The sequence below is a fragment of the Phlebotomus papatasi genome, chromosome 1 (genome assembly GCF_024763615.1).
Source record: "Phlebotomus papatasi isolate M1 chromosome 1, Ppap_2.1, whole genome shotgun sequence".
Classification (NCBI taxonomy): domain Eukaryota; kingdom Metazoa; phylum Arthropoda; class Insecta; order Diptera; family Psychodidae; genus Phlebotomus; species Phlebotomus papatasi.
This window is the reverse complement of record NC_077222.1, coordinates 95,541,972-95,561,507: the sequence shown is the minus strand read 5'-3', so window position 1 is coordinate 95,561,507 and position 19,536 is coordinate 95,541,972. Positions and strand designations below refer to the sequence as shown.

General features: G+C 32.5%; 1 protein-coding gene across 3 annotated transcripts in view; it reads right to left on the bottom strand.

The window, feature by feature from the left end:
• LOC129809857 (uncharacterized) overlaps window positions 1-19,536 on the bottom strand; it is a 98,577-nt gene that overhangs the window by 40,572 nt on the left and 38,469 nt on the right. For all 3 annotated transcript variants that reach the window (XM_055859986.1, XM_055859989.1, XM_055859988.1), the window contains 2 exons: window positions 4,911-5,178; window positions 4,292-4,419 (listed from right to left, as the gene is read on the bottom strand). In XM_055859986.1, the coding sequence (XP_055715961.1) occupies window positions 4,292-4,419; window positions 4,911-5,178 (396 nt within the window). The remainder of the gene's footprint in view (window positions 1-4,291; window positions 4,420-4,910; window positions 5,179-19,536) is intronic.

The window sequence follows — 19,536 nt, the reverse complement described above, 5'->3', positions numbered from 1 at the left end:
TAAATTTACTGGATCATACCAGTAATCACACGTATAATAAAATGTTCTAAACATTGTAAAACACACTCTTCATTCACTAATAATTTTTTTTCAGTATTATTAACACTCATAAATATTTAGAGCATTATTTTTGGTAGAACTTAGGAAATGAAACAGGAATTCAAACGCAGAAAAACTGGCTACCGACTGCGTTTTGTTTCGATCTTTGAAACACTGAATCTACGCGCATTCAGGATTGAATTAAAAGCAATTTTACATGCTAGACTTCTAGACTTCTTCAAATTTTTAAAGTAAAATTGCGAGAATTCGTAATGATCTATGATACTGGAAATCCGTCATGTGAACTTCGTATGTTCACAAGTAACCATTTGAGGTTATAAATTCTCTCGAAGGTATCAATTATAGTGCAATTATAGTGCAATTATAGTGCAATTATAGTGCAGCAATTATAGTGGTTCGAGTTTCCTGTTCTCTGAAAAAAAATATATGAGTTTCTCGAAAAAATACCGGATATCCGGATTCCCTGAAAAAATACATAAGATCCCCGGATCCCCTGTGAGTTCTCTGAAAATCGTATAGGTTCCCCGTTAGTCCCTTGAAAATTTTATTGGCTTCCCGGGTTTCTCGTTGGTTTCTCGAATTTCCCTTGAGTTCCCCGTGGATTTCCTGACCAGATTGGCCCGAGTTTCCCGAAATTAGTAACCCCTTGGTACCAGCACACATTTATGTTTGACGTTCACTCTTTTTATGTCTCATCACCAAAGTCGTAAATGTGCAACGGTTTGGAAGTAAATTTACTTTGAATCACTTCTCGTTTGCCACTTCGATAGATCTTCGAAAAGAGCTTCCAAATGACTTTGTAATTTCGAATTGTTGCAAGTGATACTTTGAGTGATTTTATCAATCTTTCAACTCTAACTCCTTTAATGATTAAAAACATGTTTTTAATTAAGCTTTCTTGTTGTTTAATTAATGGAGCTTCTATAAGACTTCTTGATTAGGTAAACTTGTAGGGGTAGGCTTTCAGGCTTCGCACACATTCTGGTTTCGAACACTTTATATTTCTCCCGTATTCCTTTAATGATTCTGACTTATTTTTTAGAAAAAGTGTGATTTAAGACTTTTAAAATATATTGCCACTAGGTCAGATTTATTAAAGGAATATAGGAAAAATATGAAGTGTTCGGAGTCAGAGTGTGTGCGCACTGTGCAGCGTGAAAGCCTAAAAAATATATTTCGATAATTTTTCAAGAGGTCAATTTAAAGTTAAAAAAAAATTAAAATAATTGTTTAAACGTACTTAAAAAAAAGATTTTCATAAAAATTATACCATTTAGAACTGTAATTATTTATTATAGTGTATTATTGTGGTCTCTAAGCAAGCGTAGGAAATGCAACTGATCGGTCTATTGTTCCCATCTTCATTTAGACTTCTTAGAAAATTGAATATAAATTTTTTAGAGGGGGATATATTAATTGATTGACTTTAAATTTTAATATTAAACATCCTATCCATAAGCTTCAAAAGAATAACAGCCCAAAAAAGTAATATTTTTTCTTAAATTTATTTTAAAAATTTTCATCAGGGTATTTAAACGAAAATTAGGGTGGAATCACCAGTTCTCGCCAGTGCCCCACTTCTCGCCACTTACACTGAAATCGCTATTTTTCGCAATTTATGAAATAAATGAGTCGCAATTTTTTTGTATTGTTTCTGCTTCTACGCATAGAATCGAAAAATAATAATTATTCGTTTTGGATTCACGATTTTGATCACTTTTTAGAGCAATATTTTAAGCAAGTGCATCGAATCCAACATCTCTTACCAAATGTACTAAGTGTCGTCAAATTTTCATCAGGCCAAAAATACCTATTTGGGTAAATAATTTGTCTATTGAATATTTAATTGCACTTGTGGAATACATAAAATTTGCATTTAGTCAATTAATATTTCATTTTATATTATTTTTGTATAAAAATGAGGCATGGCGAGAAGTGGTAATATTCTGGAATTGATTTTACCACCTGTCGCCATATCTTTTCAATAGGCGACGCAAACTTCACTTCGTACACTCTCAGTTGTCAAATCTGCATTGTTTACTTTCTGCAAAAGCCCCATAACTTGATTTCTCAAATAAAAGTGAAGAAAAATCATTTAAAGAGAGTAATAATAAAGTGATCACAAGGAAAGAGAAATGGTGAATGTATTCCTTTCATAGCATTGCCTAAAATAACCGAGTGTGGTTCTTTTCAAGTGGGTGGCGAGAAGTGGTTACAAATTTTACAAAACTGGCGAAAAGTGGTAAAAAGTGGCGACGAAATGGTTATTTTTGCATTATTAATAAAAATCAATTTTTTAAGTAGTCCAGCGTTATGTTCTAGGATTATTGTTTTCACGTATCTAGAGCCAATACATCTAAGTAACTTTGTGTCAAATTTGACTTATCTTGTAACAAGGATTCAAAAGTTATGATTAAATGAATTTAATTTTTTCCTAAACATGGCGATAGCCGGTTATTCCACCCTACCTTAATCATTTCAATATTCTATGTAAAGATTCATACGTACTTTGAAAGTTTATTTATTTTTTTATATTTTTAAAAGAGATCAACACTTAAGCGTATACTTCGGGAGAGAAAATTATAAAAAAAAATGCTAAATAGAATACTAATAAATTCACTGGTAAAAATAAAAGGGTCACTGTTTTGACATCTATTTAACTCTGGAATAAACGAACAAAAACAATGAAAAAGTCATCTTTGGTGTTCGCTCAGATGAGAGAAATATGATAGGAGAAATGAATCTACGTTAAAATGTAATCTATCGTGATAAATGTACAAACAAAATTTCAAAAGATTCAAGTGAACCTTTCAAAGTGTTAAATATGATCCATTTTTGTTGAAAAGGGTCAATTTGACCATTTATTTTTTCCAGTGTTGCGGTCCAGACTCTAAATTGGAAGAAATTTAACTAATTTGAACAAAAAAACACTTGTAAAATTGCCTGGAGGGGAATTCTGTAACGAACGATACGACAAAGTCATATGACAAATACAAAATTTCTTTAAGTGGTAAATTCAGAAAAATTAATGGAAAATCAGGTTCATATCGGTTACTAAAAGCCTCATAGAGCTCTTAACAATAGTCATTAATTGCTCACTGGGCTTTAACCCTTTAAGGACGATTGGAACACCGGTGTCCCACAAAGAAAATAATTTTTCCTGACTACCTAAAGTTATTTTTTTCTTATATCTGTACATAATTGTAAAGTAGAAGGTTGAAGGAATCTAGAATATTTTTTGCAAGTCTGTAGCTATTTACTATGTAGTAAATATTTAAGCTCAAAAATGGTGAATTTTTAAATTCTCAAATTCACAATTGATTTTATTTATTTTCTATACTTCCAATTTTTTTTAAGCAAAACCCTTTTGGCAATAAAAACTATAATACTCATACGTAATATTTTTCATTAAAGCAAAAACTATTATGCATTGGTATTGTCAGAAAAATTACTTAAATTCTTGGGCTATTTTTGTCCCTATCGTTCATAGAAGCACAAAATGCACCGAATCAGACTCTATTGGACTTTTCAAGGTTAGATGTAAGACTCATCATTGATTATGTTTCCCAGTTTAATTTTTATTGTTGATTTTCAGTCCGTAAAAAGTGGCTCGTCGTTAAAGGGTTAATGTTACCCTGCTCTCGAATTTACCACGAAAATTTGTCATATGACATTGTCATATTTTCGCCTACTGGTCAAACATAAAATTTCCGACGAGTAGTAATCGTTTTAAGATCCCATCCATATAAGAAAAATGATGCATTAATGTTCCCTGAATGGCCATAATTTCGGTTTAAGCCGGAAGGTTTTTTGACCTCAATGGCAAATTAAAACTCTTTTAAAAAAAAAAAAACAAACTTTTAAAATCCATCATAAAGTAACAACAAAGTGATATATAGTTTGTCATTTGTCGAGAGAAGTAAAGGAATTTTTCAAATACATTTGTAATTTACAGACCAAATAAGAAGTAGTAACTATTAAAGTATAATTTTAAAATTCAATGAAACCTATTACAGAAGCCATTTACCTCATCAGACATTTTTCTTCTGTGTACACACAACATTCTCTATCTGTCTTCCCAACCTTTTTTGTACCACCAGAGACAATATTATTTATGCACTAAAGACCACTACAGCCGGACAGATTACTGCTGCTTGAGAAGAGGTATTTGGAAGAAATAAAAGGGGGTCTCCTCTTCATTGCTTGGGTATTATAACTAAAAATGACTTACCCGATATGGGAACTCGCAGTTTAACTGTCTCAGCATATCGAATCCGGTAGAGCGACAACGCAACTACGTGATGGCACCAGAAGATGTCTTTTGTGTCACAGCTGCAGGTTACTGATGTGATTTTGCATCTGTACCAAATAGGAAAACATCTTACAATGGAAATCGTGTTGCGAATCAATTATTATTAATTGTCGCGACAATCTCTGCAATTTTTAGCAGGGTATCTTGTGCGTGAAGGGGTTTTTTTTCTATGTGAAACGAGAACAAGGAGTTGATGATGATGATCGGTCGAAGGAAAAAAAAAGTAAGAATCTGAATCAATGGCGCTACTGGGTGTAATTGCACAAGAGATTCTCTTCAATGTAGATATTTTGATGTTGGCACAGAATGTGTAAAGAAGTAAGAGGAACTCAGAAAGAGAGGTATAAAAATAAAAACAAGATTGTTGCTGGGTTGTCTCGTGCAATCAGATGGTGGACGAGACTGAAATTTCCAAAGAGTCGCCGAGAGCAAGAAATGGATGAATAATATTGTCTCAATACCAAAAGAGAGAAGAGAAGCCCCATGCTTCAGAGGCAATTTCCAATGAATAGGAAATTAGCCAAGGGGATTTGCTTACCTGTCAAAGCTAACGGAGACTTTGTATTTCTTATTCTCCTCCATGGAATAACTCACGCCACCACCGGCTCCACCTCCGGCACCATTATGGGAACCACCATCCCGATCGACAGGCAAACGAATTGCCTGTTGGTGATGTGGTGGTTGCTGCTGAGGATGACCTATTATGTTACCACTGTTGTGCTGTGAGCCAGTGGTTGATTGACCACCACTAGATCCGTCATTTGTATTCGGTGGGTAAGTCCAGACGGTTCCGCTCAAGTGAAATCCTGGAAGTTGTAAATAATCGTTAATCAACTGTGAAGAATCTCATAAGAAAAAATCTTCAGATCCGCCATGTAATCCAAAAGAGTAATTTTCTGATTATATAAAAAAAATAAATCCTATATTCCAGACATTATTTCGATGCTGCAATCATCCTCATTCGACCCATTATATTTTAAAGAACACAAAAATTTTGAAAAAAGGGATGATCAAGCGGAAAAGACTTCGCAAAATGTTCGAACCCGTAAGGTATTGTCTGGCAATAAATTTTGCATAACAATAAAATCATTTCATACAATTTTTCTACAACTTTTTCTAATTTTTACTAGCTGGGAAATAATTTAGAATTCCCGGCTAGCACAAGGTAAAGTGTTACTAGCACAATAGCATAATTAAAGACACAGTCTATGCTCCTAAATAAATAGCTAATCCCAAGTGCTTAAAATAAGTCCTTAATAAGTACTTATTAAGTCCTTAATTAAGAAGTTGTTTGGGCAAAAGATCTGGTAGCAAAAGAAGAAACTATAATAGGGAATGCAGTGAATAAATGTTAACCATTCGATAAAAAATGAAACATTTTGACATTTCAGAAAAACAACCACATATGGTAAATCGGGTATAGAAAAAAGTGAATATCAACAAAGCTAACAGAGCTGATAGCTATTTTGTCAATTAGAGAAAAGTGTTTGTTTTTCAATTTTTTTTTTTTTGAAAAATAAGAAGTACTATGTGATATTAAAAACACTTTTTCTATAAGCACTAAGTTAAGTACTTAAAAAATGCTGAATCGAAAATCCTTAATTTAGTATTTAGTGAAAGTAATTTTCATGTTCTTAATACAAACTACTTAATTAAGAACTTTAACAAAGGCCTTAATTAAGTGCATAGTGTTAAGGCTGAGTCATGCCATATTTTCGCTATTCGCTACAAAGAACTGACATTTGTCTCATTTTCATAATATTTTTAAATAGTTAAGAACTTACTAAATACTTGATAAGGTACTTAATGTGTTAGGCGGGTTATACAAAAAAAAGCCTCAAAATCTACCATGATATCATAAAAGAAAGATAAATGATGTATCGATTTATCATTGCATTGATAAAAAAAACTCCAAAAACTATTTGAGTAATGAACAACATCTCCTACTTAATGTCTTAAAAATATTTGAAGACGAAAATCAATCCCAAATACATCTCCGAGATTTTTCGCAGAGGTTCGTTTTTTTTATTATTTAAAAATCGGTATTTTAAAATCCATCGCATTATGCTATACAGCCGTGAGTCTTAGGAAATCCCCTTAATGGTTCGTTTCTGAGCTAAAACCTTCCTGCTATCTATCATAATTTGCCTGAGTGAATCTCGCATAAAATGCAAAGTCTGGCAGATTTTCTATTTCATTTCGAAACGACTGTGAAGTTGCAAGGAGTGTTTTGTTAGAAAAAATTATTTAAAAGAAATAATAAGGTTGTCCATTATGTCTGGCACTTGTGATATTGGCAAGAAAGGAAAGATGGAGAATATACCTAACGTTTATACAAAATCCTTCTAGTTGACTATAGTTAGGCAGGTACAGTTAGACAAGGTCAGCAAGAATGGATTTTGATAAAGCTCATTGGTGCACTCAGAAATGGAATTTGATTCTCCAACTAAAAGGAAAATGGAACTCTATTTGCTGAAAATGTTGTTGATATTCGAAGATTCAAACAAAATTTCGAATTTTCAAACTCATAAGGTGGGGAATTATAAAGTTGGCAAAAAGTTACTTAGTGATTACGAACATGAATGGATTTAGGAACAGGAATAGTAAGGTCATTGCTTTGTTTTTTTTGCTCACAACAAAGTGGATTTTAATATTCGAGCACTACGAAATTCGAAAAAGAATTACTTCAGCCACCTTGCGGGCTTATTGAGAAGAAAAAGTGCATGTTTTATGTTTCAAATCGATCTTCGACTTTAACAATCTCAAGCTGTGATTTGGATAAATGGTTTTGATTTCGAAATGGTTATTTCGAACACTTCGAATCGAAATAGCCTAGTTTAAACGGATCTGTAGAGTTTTTTCGTAGATCTAAAGTCAATATCTCTTACCGTTTGCCTTTTAGATCTCACAACGAGAATAGACGAGAGTCATTTATTAAAACATTAGATTCGTGAAAATGATGTCGAAATAAAGCATAATGGGGGGTAGGGGTATAGAAATTTATAGGTAATGAACAAAAACTAAGGGATTTATATTGCTCTTCCTGTAGAGTTCGAGCAATAAAAAGGCGGCCGATGTACCCAAAAAGGGGCGAAACAACAAACGAATTCTCTTGTTCAATCATTTGTAATTTATAAAGATTGAGGTAATTTTCGCGAAAAAAATCCAGCACTCACCTTATTCGAATACATAAAACGCATTAAAATTCAGTCTCTCAAATCTCTGAGAAATCTCACGCACGATTTTCAGATTTAGATTTCAAGAATATATTACACCCATTATACCTGTGGTTCATTTTCTTTTCTTCTTCAACGAATTTTACCCACAATAAACCTTTAATCAATTCACCACCAAAACAAAGCCATACTGTGCACTAAAGTGATTGTACGTCAAATATTTGTGAAGTAATGCCAGAATATATAATGTCTTGAAAATGCATTTTCTTTTGCATCTCTTGCCGCGGTTGGTCTCTCCCATGGAACCTTCCTTCTCAAAAATAATTTCTGTTCTCATGCAAGGTAGATATTTAAAAGTGAATTGGTTTGCAATGTTGTGAAGTTATACAATTTTCTTCGTTTCTTTCTCTCACATTCTTTTTTTCATTTTTTTTTTACTTTTTCTCAAAAGCAACACCAATTTTTGAAATTATTGAAACAGAAAGTAATTCTACAATTTTTTTTTTCATTCTCTTAATGAGATTATATTGCTGCAAATCTGCATTCTCATTTCTATATTTCAGCCAAGTGCTGCATTTATTACTGGGTATAATTAAAAATGGAATTGCAATTTAGGTGTGACTGGAAATGAAGTGAAAAAGAAATCATTTTGGCTTAACCAATATTTTAGCATATTCGCATACACTGAGAAAAATTCAAGCATGCTTAAAAAAACGGTAATATTTTACGGAAAACGCAATGTATTTTTAGAAAAAGAGACTGAAAACAAAATATATTTAAACCAGATTTTCGTTTTGATCAGGGGCCCATCAAGCCTAATAAAAAGTGAAGATATTTTTCACTTTTCCTTGTAAAAATTTTGCAGGTATTGCACCGCGACTTAAACAAATTTGTTCGTAGTTATTGTATTATTTCGGCGAACATTATGAAATATGTATTTTTAGATAGCTTTTAATGCACGATTTCGAAATATATCAGACTGATAAGTCAATTCTCTTTAGGAAAAAACTTGCCAATAGTCTTCAGTGCCTCTATGCAAAAACGTATGGAAAAATGAAATGTCGAGAGGCCCCTGGTTTTGATTATATAATGAATATTAAAAAAATGATTTAATTTAATCGCAAAATAAGAATGTTTTCTTAGATTCGTCGAAAAGTTATTTAATTTAAAAACATACCTTTAAAAAAAAACTTCGAAAGGTCTCTGTTACTTTAAGTATATCTTTTCGGACTTACGTAAAAAGTGATTTACACCAGATTTTCTCTTATGAAGAGTAATCCACAGATAATTACCTTACAATAAAATGTGGTCAGAACACCATCCATAAGTCATAGTTTTAAATTTATATATAAAAAAAATAGAAAAAACTACGGTTATATTCTCTGTACAATTTTTATGAATACTTCTTAACAAGAAAAATTATTTATCGGCGTATAAAAATAAATCAACAAAGAATTGATATAAAAGTTCGTGACGCAATCCGAATCGTGTTCAAAATAACCAAAAACATCTTATAATTGGAAGGATCATTAAGCATTTCACATAATGCTACATAAAAATACAAAAACAAGAAATAAATTAAAGTTGGAATTTAAAAAGAAATATCGAAATAAAATTGAAAAATTTCTGTGAGTTTCTTTTACATCGTTTTTATGATTTCAAGTAATGACAGTACCTTAATTCACAAAGTTACCTGTCTTTGCAATTTCATTAAAAAATCTAATATATTTAATTATTTAGTCGACTTTAATTAATTTCAAAGCTTTTTTAAATTAATAAGTGTTCCTATGCAAAAATGACATTTTGTTAAAGAATGAAAATTTTGTTTTATTTATTAACATTTCATTGTATTGTTCTTATTACAATTCACAATCTCTCATATTCAACCCATTATACAATGCGACCATTGCCGTCTTAGCGTAAGTGGCCAACCTCCAGGGTGAAAACGCTCGAAAACCTCTTTACATACCGTATATATTGACAGGTTTTTATACTTTGACAATTTTTACTTTTTATTGTGAGTTTGTCCACGAGTGTTTGACTGACAAGAGTCACAGCCAAGCTGGCAAAGTTTTACACTTTACAGCAATGAAAAGAATGAAGAACATGTTCCGGAAGGAGATTGTTTAACTTATTCTCGTCAAATTAGTCCAGTTAATAATTTTAAAATTGTAAAAGAAATGCGTCCTAAATTTCAATTTATATAACTTCATGTAATTTTACTGTAGATCTACTTAGAAACTAACAAAATATCAATCCATTTTGGATTCATATTTTGGACAATTTTGGAGAGCGAAGTGTGGGACAGTTTCACACATTTGGACGTTCTTTTCAAAACTCTTCCGCTAAACAAATATCAACCGTATTCAAACTAACTATATTCCATTTCTATTAGGTTGTCTATTATTTTCTATTAGAATGTCTTTTAAAACTTTACATTTTCTAAAGAATACAAGTCTACAAGCAAAACTTAAGGATACCTTTTAAATTTGAGTTATAGGATTTATATTCTTATGGCTCCGGCACACCTTTTAGATCAGGAAAATTTCATGAAATCGACATTCGAAATTTGAATTTCTTTCTTTCTCACATGTTTTGCTTATATCTATCTCATTTTTTCGCAATCTTCTTCTTCCTTTAAACATCACAACAAATTCAATTTGGTTCAATCGAATTTGGAGAGCAAAGAATGAGACAGACACATGAAAAACGTGTGTGAAAGAAGGAGATGTGAATTTTGATTTCATGAAATTTTACCGATCCAAAAGTTGTGCGGGAGCCATAACAATCTGTTGAACTAATTTTAACGGAAAAAGTTTGTTTGGCGAATTATCAAATTTGATTTATAACTCCTGCACACCTTTTAGATCAAGAAAATTTTATGAAGTCGAAATTCGAATCCTCTTCTTTTCTTCACGCATTGCATATGTCAATCTCATTCTTTCGCACTCTTTTTCTTCTTTTAAATATCACAATAAAATCAATTTAGCTCAAATGAATTTGGAGTGCGAAAAAAATGAGATGGTCAAATACAAAGCGCGTGAGAAAGAAAGGAATTCGAATTTCGACTTCATGAAATTTTTCTCATCTAAAAGGTGTGTCGGAGCCATTATGACTCCTGCACACCTTTTAGATCAGGAAAATGTCATAAAGTCAAAATTCACATCCTTCACATTCCCTGATATTCTACTCTTTCGCACTCTTCTTCTTTTGAGTATCACACCAAATAAAATTTAGTTCAGTCCAAAGTTTGTGTTTGACGGAAATTTTGATATAATGAAATTTTACCGATCTAAAAGGTGCGCCCAAGGAATTATGGCTCCGGCACATCTTTCAGATTAGGAATATTTCATGAAATCGACTTTTGCATAATTTTCTTTCTCGAAAATTTTGCCTTCGTTTATCCCACTCTTTCGTAGTCTTCTTCTTCTTCTTCTTTTGAACGTCACACCAAATTAGATTTAGTTCGGTCCATATTTTGAGACCGAAAGAATAGGATAAACTTATGCAAATCTTTTGAGAAAGAAAGGAGCGCGAATTTTGACTTCATAAAATTATACAAAGCCAAAAGGTGTGGTGAAGGCATTAGGAAATATTTTCTTTTTAAGAGAATTTAGAGAATTATTTTATTGACAGCGTAATAAGATCATTTCAAAATTTTGGATCCTTAAGTCAACTAATTTGCTGTAGGGTGCTTTCTTGAATCTATTAAAAAATTCATAAAAGAATTAAGATAAATCATAACTTGATTAAAGAAATAGGGGAAGGCTTCCAGGCTTCGCACACTCCGCCTGTTTTCCCCATATTCGTTTTGTGAATCTGACCTTTTCATTAAAGAAATATGCGAAAAATATGAAGTGTTCCAAGCCTTGAGTATGTGCGAAGCCTGAAAACATTCCCCTACATATTCTTGGAATTTTGAATATAACCTTAATATATGGGTTTTGACCTCTCTTTCTTGCAGTGTGCACAGCAGTGGCAAATATTGAATACTTAATCATTTAGAAGCTTTTAGGTCATTTCATCCTAACAAAATAGATTTGGAATAATAATAATCTGCATGAGTAGCCAAAATCAAATTTCCCCAAAATTATTGAATGAAAATTGTGTAAAATTCATTTTGTTTATATAATGTGTACACACCTCAATTGTTTACTAGTGAAATTCCATTGTGATTCGAATGTATCTCTGTGGGTGTATATACCTATTTAAATTTACAATTAAACGTATAATCATTTCACTTTTAATAACATCAATCCAAACAGCAACAAATGGAATAAACTTCCTCTAAATAGAAACAATTACAAAACATAAGAGCATGCCGTCATCGTATTGCACAAAATACCCCACATTATATTCTCACTTTAGCATCATTCACATGGGTTTATTTTCATACATAGATTCGTCATGTACACATTTTACTCAGGTAAATATCTCCCTTTTATGTATATATATATAGTAATGAGAGTTCATCTGAGTAACAGTGTATTTCATGAATTATGAAACATTGAAAACCATTGAAGTTCGGTACACTTGAATTATTCTAACATAAAGTTTTTGCATCTCTATCTCACTTCTCCTGTCCCAATCTTATCACTCCTCATTCTCCTAGCCGCAATTTACATTATTACACCTTCCAGCCATAAGAAATGTATATAATATTAAACATGATAGGGTCTTTGATCCCATTTACCTTGATGACTTTTCTCTCTACACATCTAAAAAAAAGAAAAAAAAAATATTCCGCGTCTTGAAGAAATTTAAATCAAAAAATCTTTTTTCTTGTGATTCGAGGGATGAGATGAATGATTAAAATTCAATTTAAATATCACCCTGTGCTCTCATTGTTTGCTATATTGTGAGTTTCTGTTTATGAATCGAATGCCGTCCTTGAAAACATTTATATACTTTCTTGTGCCGTTTAGACACCCGACAACAACAACAAACAGCATACCAGCCGAGTTGAGTACACCGTGCCATTGTACATAGAATGCGAAAATATATACCGATATATACAATACAGAAAATGTACATAAGTTCCGTCGTCATCAGTTATATAAAATGTGTGGTGTGTATATAGAAATCATATGTTTTCTTTCATTTATAAACTCACAGAAACTTGTTTATAGTATTTAATACCAAACACGAATATATTGTGAGACAATTTGCCGTGTTATTTGTTGGATTAGGTGGTTGGCGATGGTAATAATATAAGCATTATACAGTCAACATACTCAACCTCGCATATATACACCATTTTCCTTATCAATTTGCAATTAATGCACTTATGCCATATGCCATTGGGCGATATTATATTAGTTTTGAAAATCTATTCATCCATTACACAAAATCCATTCATTCCCATTATTAGTCCCAAATGAAAAGACCTATGCGTGGAATATTGCCTGCCACTTTTCTATACATGCCATCAACATTACTGAAAAATGAATAGACTTTTACAGTTTTCCACCTTTGTAACATACGAACCATACCAAAGAGAACCTTAGCTCGTGTCAACAATATCATGTCATATATCTCTGTGAGACACACCAATAAGATAAGCAGCGAAAGTCTCGAAACATTTACAGATTCTCATCATGCCAAAGAAATACCGTCACCCCACGAAACTGTTACTTCAAGTGCATTTGAAATTCAGATTTTGTCTATACATTTTTTATATTATAAACAAAATATTTTTCATGAAATGCCCGTCTGTAGAAATGGAATTTCTCAATCGCAAATGGTTATGGTCAGATGGGAGTGTTATATACGGTGTTGGAATTGTTGTTTATAAAATACAAGCTTTTTGAGAAATTTTTAACCCGAAAACGTCAATTGTAGGTCAGTTGATTCACAACATGTAATGCAAGTTTATTATGTTCGGTTTACATTTAAAAAAAAACGGTAGGGAATTGAATTTGATAAATAATAAAAATGTTTTAAACATTTAAGTAAGATCCTTATTAATCTAACCTACTAGTTTATCATACCATAACTAGTCCTTAAAACACCTTCGAGCCACAGAGATTAAATGTTGAGACGGTTGAGACCATTGGGATCATTGAGGAAGTTATTAAGACGGCAGTGAACACGGTCAAGTAGAATATGGTCAAGTTCAGGATTTTCAATCGTTTAATTCATCCTACTTTAACTCAAATAGTTCAAAATCTTCCGATTCGAGAAACATCCTTTAAATATTCCGACAAAATTCCAATAAGTATTCTATTAAATGTCTCTTAAGCGGTCTTCAGACTAGAGGTTTAGCCCAGTTCCCGAAGGTCTCAAAATGCTCAATAACGAGCTATTTACATTGATTTTTGAGAAACTACTAGGTCATTTATCTTTAATAATTTAATCCTAAATTAAATTTTTCCAAAGGTCGAGATTCATAAGAAATTAGAGCAGTTAAGCCATATGGCTAAGCCTTAGGTCTGAAACGCGTATTATAGACATCTAGGTTAGCCTTGAGATGGCTTACTAAAATTATGTAACACGTGTTTCAGACTGGAAGTTTAGATCAGTTTCCGAAAGTCTAGAAATCCCAAAATAACAAGAAATTTTAGTGGGTGTGTATTTTTTTTCAAAATCTATTAGATCATTTTCCCTAAAATCTTGCCAGATAAAGAAATTAAAAAAAAAAGTTAAGCCATATGGCGAAGACGGGTCCCGGTCAAAATCCCGAAATCCAAACTCCCAAAACCAAGATCCCGAACGCCAAAATCTCGAAAGCCAAAATCCCGAATGGGCCGAAATCCCGAAAGCCAAAATCCTGAATTCTTAAAAGTGTCATAGCTAGTTCCACTATTAGACCCGCGCTTACTGGAGGCAAAGGGAAATCTTCTGTCTTGGGAAATTATTCTAAACATTTTCCTCCATATAATTTCATCTCTATATCAGGATTTTGAACATTCGGGACTTTGGCTTTCGGAATTTTGGCTGCCACCGGGCGAAGACTTATCCCTGAACTGCAAGTGATGTTCGCCGATTAATTGTTTAACGAAACATTTATAGTCTTTCTATTTAGCTGTGATTCTTATATAATCACAATCACTATAACTGCTAGAATTCTACGAAAGAGCAGTTTCCACAATTCAATTTTCAACTTCTCACCATCCTGGCTTTCAAAAGGTCAGAGATACTAACTTTTGGTCTTCGGTGACTCTCCACACAAATCAAGATTCTCTAGCGAACTAACTTATCCAAATACCCCCACCCGTTCCATCCTTCCAAAAACATGTTTTTTTTTCTTTGACTTGTCTCAAAAATGGCCTAGGCAATTTCGATCATATTCGGATATGTTTTGGAGATAGTCCAGCTGAACATTTCGTCTTTCAACACCTATCACCGGAAAAATCGCTATCTTGAATTATTCAAGGTCGAAGTTCAACCAACCTGGAGGGCCTATTTTTTAACTAACCTAACTGCATTGCTCATAATCAAATTATCGTGATACAATTTAGCTGCACACACAGATTAAACAGCTAAATTACATTATAATATGACTCAGTTCAACTTAAATATAGGAGAAATATACCAATTTCAAAGGTGCCCCACTTCCCCCTATTTATTTAGATTTTTTTATCGTTTCTTTAAGTATCAATTCAGTTTATTTTAGATATAATGTGAAAATAATTTATAGCCCTATAAAATCTTAAAGTATTCGGACTTTTTCTAATTAGCATTAATTGCTTGATAAACACACGCTTCAAGAAGACTTATTAGAAGTGGCAATAAAGGGTTAATAAAGTATTCTAAAAGCATGTTAAACCATTTTAATATCTATCATTTAGATTGGAGAAAAAAATCACTTTAACCTGAAAACTTTAACATATACGAACGTAAATCCGTGAAATTTCTAATTTTTTATCCAGGCCCCACTGAATCCATCTGCAATTTTCAAGCAATCCAAATCGATTTCAGGAAGAATTCTACATCATTTGCTCCACATTACATTTCCCATTATAAACGACATGGGTCATAATCAATTTATTTCACTGAAACTTTTTTTTTATTTAAATTTTATCCCATTCATCCATCCATAAACATCTAATTACAAGACATCAGCTCCGACATACAAAATGGACCGGTCTAACCAGAACTTACGGAATATATCCATGGGGGCTATCTAGAATGGCCATCCGAGATGTATAAAGAATTTGAGTATAGCTTGTGTAAACGACCAAGAGAATTGCTTCCTAGCTAGAGAGACGCATTCTCTATGGGCGTATATTATAGAGAAAACTCTTGCAAATTGCTTATTGGTTTTCCTCGTCACATCATGATCAAACTTTTGTTTGTTTTTAATTTTCCATTCCAAACACATCCAATGCAAAAATCCACACAAGCCCAGCCTCACAAAAATTTTCTTTCCCAATGTCTCTACATATATAGAGGAACAGTGCCGGAATATGTCTCGTACATATCAGACCAAGAGGGGTAGTTAACCCTCAGCCACCTTGCAGGTTCACAAGGCACACCAATACGGGGATACAATTTGCCGAGGTGTACACATGCTCCCTATATTTTCCCAAATGGGCGGCGATGCTTCGTCCGCACAAAATAATAAATTTAGAACCGCACCCTAGCCTTTTAATGTACCATGACGTTTACGTACTCATGTCGTCGCCACCGCCGCCAATGTTGCCTCTTCGTCTCTTATGCTTGTAGTTGTGCTCGGGGAGATTTCAAATTGAATTAGTTCCGAAATGTAAAATCGATACAAAAGCGACCCGTATGCTGAGCACGCGGGACTTTTCGCTGATGCCTGCCTTTTCTATATATCTATCAAAAGCAACCTCCTCTATGTCAAGAGACACCGACAGTGTTGCAATTTTGCCCCAGCAAAAGGATAAACTCATCTATCTTTCACTCTGAAACTACAGTCTACAACCGGTACAACCCCATAATGAGTTCTCAACAATTTTACCAGTCTCTGTTTATTTATTTTTTATGAAAGTATTCTTTGGCTTATGGTAGATATTACCATCTTAACAACCTATTGTTCTTTTCACGAAAGCTATTTTTTTTCTGATTTTAAAAAGATCACTCTTTTAGCATATTGTTCAGAAAAGATATTTTAAGAGATAATTGCTATATCAATTTACTAAGGAATAATTTTCTAAGATAAGTCTAGTTCATAGAAATTAGACTACCCTGCTTCAAGTACATTATTTGCAGGATGTCGTTGAAATCTTAATAAAAATACAATTTTTACATTTCTCAAATATAACAAGGTTTGTTACACTGCTACTTGAGCTCCTCTCAACATTGGAATAGCTTCTCATATTATATGTTGTATAGAAATACATGTCGACAGAAAAATAATTGGTTCAAATTTCAACAAGAGTTTTCGACTGAGTGCATTCTCATGTTTATAACGAAAATCCCATTGCGAACTCATAAATTGTATTACATTCTCAAGTGTGTGAATATGATTTTTTTTCTCCATATATGCCCACCAGGTTATTATTTCAAACTCCTCGGTCATATGTTATTTAAGGGTTCGTCTGGAGTGCCTTTAAATAGTGCTACAAAGATGTAATGCAATGTTATTATATAAGATTTTTATATTTGAAGATAAAATTCACACGGTTTTTATTTAATACATCATCGATTTCAAATTTATTTTCTTCCATTGTAATCGTATTTTAAATTAACGAAAATACTAAGTCTTTTAAAAGCTCTTTTAACTTGAATTGTGCAGTGTATGAGGCTAAACTGAGAATTATGATTTAATTTTAAAAAAATTTTACTCTGGAAGTTGATCACCAACACCTTATTGACTAATTTCTCTAAATACTTTATCAGGAGTTTTGAAAAACATAACTTAGGGGAATCGCCAACAATGACGAAAACCCCTTAATAAAATGAAATGAAAAACATAACTTAGGATTAAATATTAAAGATAAATAATCCATTACATTTTGGAACAAAAATACAAAAAAAATCAGTCTAAATCCCGTATAAGACAGCGGTGGCCGCAATTACTCGACATAGATATCTGTAAAACCTTGTGTCAGTTAAATTTGTTTTCAAGACATCTGGTTAAAAAGCAGTTGTGTTATAAATAAATTTAATTTGAAATTGAAAAAGTATGGGGAAATAGGGCACCTTTGAATGTGGGGCCCTTTTGAAAATGGGGTTTTCTCCTATTTTTAAATGGAACTGGACCATTTTGTTTCTCAAACCAAAAAGAGCTTCTTAAAATTGAGTCCTATTTCAAACATGCCCCACTTCCCTCTACTCTGAAAAAAAAAGACTTGTGAAGCAAACAAAAAAAGTATTTAAAGTTATTCATATTTAAATTAATTGAAGGATGAAATAATTTTTAAAAATTCTTTTGAAGAGCTTTTCAAATTGTCGTAATGTACTGTAGAACCCCGCTATAGGCCATCGCTCTATAGTCCACAATTTATCGACCGTTGATTTCAAAACACTGATTTTAAGTTAGGTTATGTTTTTTAGTACGCGACATGCAATGTTGTCATATAATTATTTTAATATTTTTGACCAACTTTATTGAGTAGTTGTGGTAATTATGATCCATAATGAAGAGAGCGAGGACAAGTACCACAATCGCAAAAGAAAGTGGAAGCCGTTGAGCAATTTCAATACTAAAAGTCGTTGATAATTTTAAAAAATTACATGGACTATAGTGCGACCCAAGTGTCAAATCTGGAACCAAATATGGCCTATAGCGAGGCTCTACTGTAACTTGAAGAAAATACGATGTTAAAATACGATACTAAATTTAAGAATATTATAAGACTCCGGGAACTTAAATTGGACGTGAATCCCTGAGGCGTTTAAATTCTGAAACTGTTTGCCAATGAAATGGGCTAGAATCCATATCTGCTTGACGCTAAGAGATCGGGAGTTTAATTCAGCATTAGCTTAAGAATTGCAAATTACAATTAAAACTAAATGATCAACGATTTAGAATTAGGGCATTGGCATTCATTGGATGGGATTTGAAATTAAATTCCCGGGTATTTCTGTTTAAGAATTTTCCATTTTTCTTTGTGTTCCGCCATACGTGGGAGTAGTCGATAACGATAGAGCGGATGAGCAGCTATATTGATTTGACGTTTCTGTCCGCCATTTTGAATAACTGTCAAAACTTAAAGCTCGTACGATTAGACTGAAATTTTAGTATGTAGTAGCTGATGTCAAGCTCAAGGTTCCGGTCTAGGTCAAAAAATTACCTAGATGCAGAGGCTCAAACTTTCAAATTTTGAAAAGAATATATTTCTGTGGGCTCTTGAATATCTGTAAAAGTATATTTCATAGAAACTATTGAAGAATACTGCATAAATTTTATTTCTGAATATCAGCACATTTTTCCAATCGTGAACTAGATCTTATTTAAAGATTCCATAAAGAATTTCCTCTACAGAAAGCAGACTATTTGTATGGTTATTTTTCTTACAAATTCATTAAATGATTACGATTTACAAGGTTCTTAAAAATAATATTAAAAAAAAGTTATTAAAACCTTATTGTTCAAAGAATCAATTTGTGAAGAATATCTCGAAACCGTAAATCAATCTCTATAACCGTGTAGGCTGTAAATCATAAACACATTTTTTTAAAATGCAAATTCTTATTTTTTTTAATAAATCTTAGGGTGTAAATACGACTCCCTCAATGAGTAATGTGTCAAAGTGGTAAGTGGTTTCTTATTTGTACCCCTCAAAGATTTTGTTGTGTGATTAAATCTCTTTTGAGTATATTACAATTATCGGGAATGATCGTGATATACTGCTGTCTCTTGAGAATTTTTGCAATAAAAAGTATAATTTTTTCAGTACTAACGCTAAGTAAATACATAAGAAAAACATAAATTATAGTTTCAACTTGCATTGATACTAGTTATTTTGCTAATTTGCATTTCATACAAGAGAGGGTTACTTTTCTAGATTGATAGCGAACCAAAGTAGGATTTTAATATATTCCCCTATATATTTAACTGGGTAGATTTTCCTATAT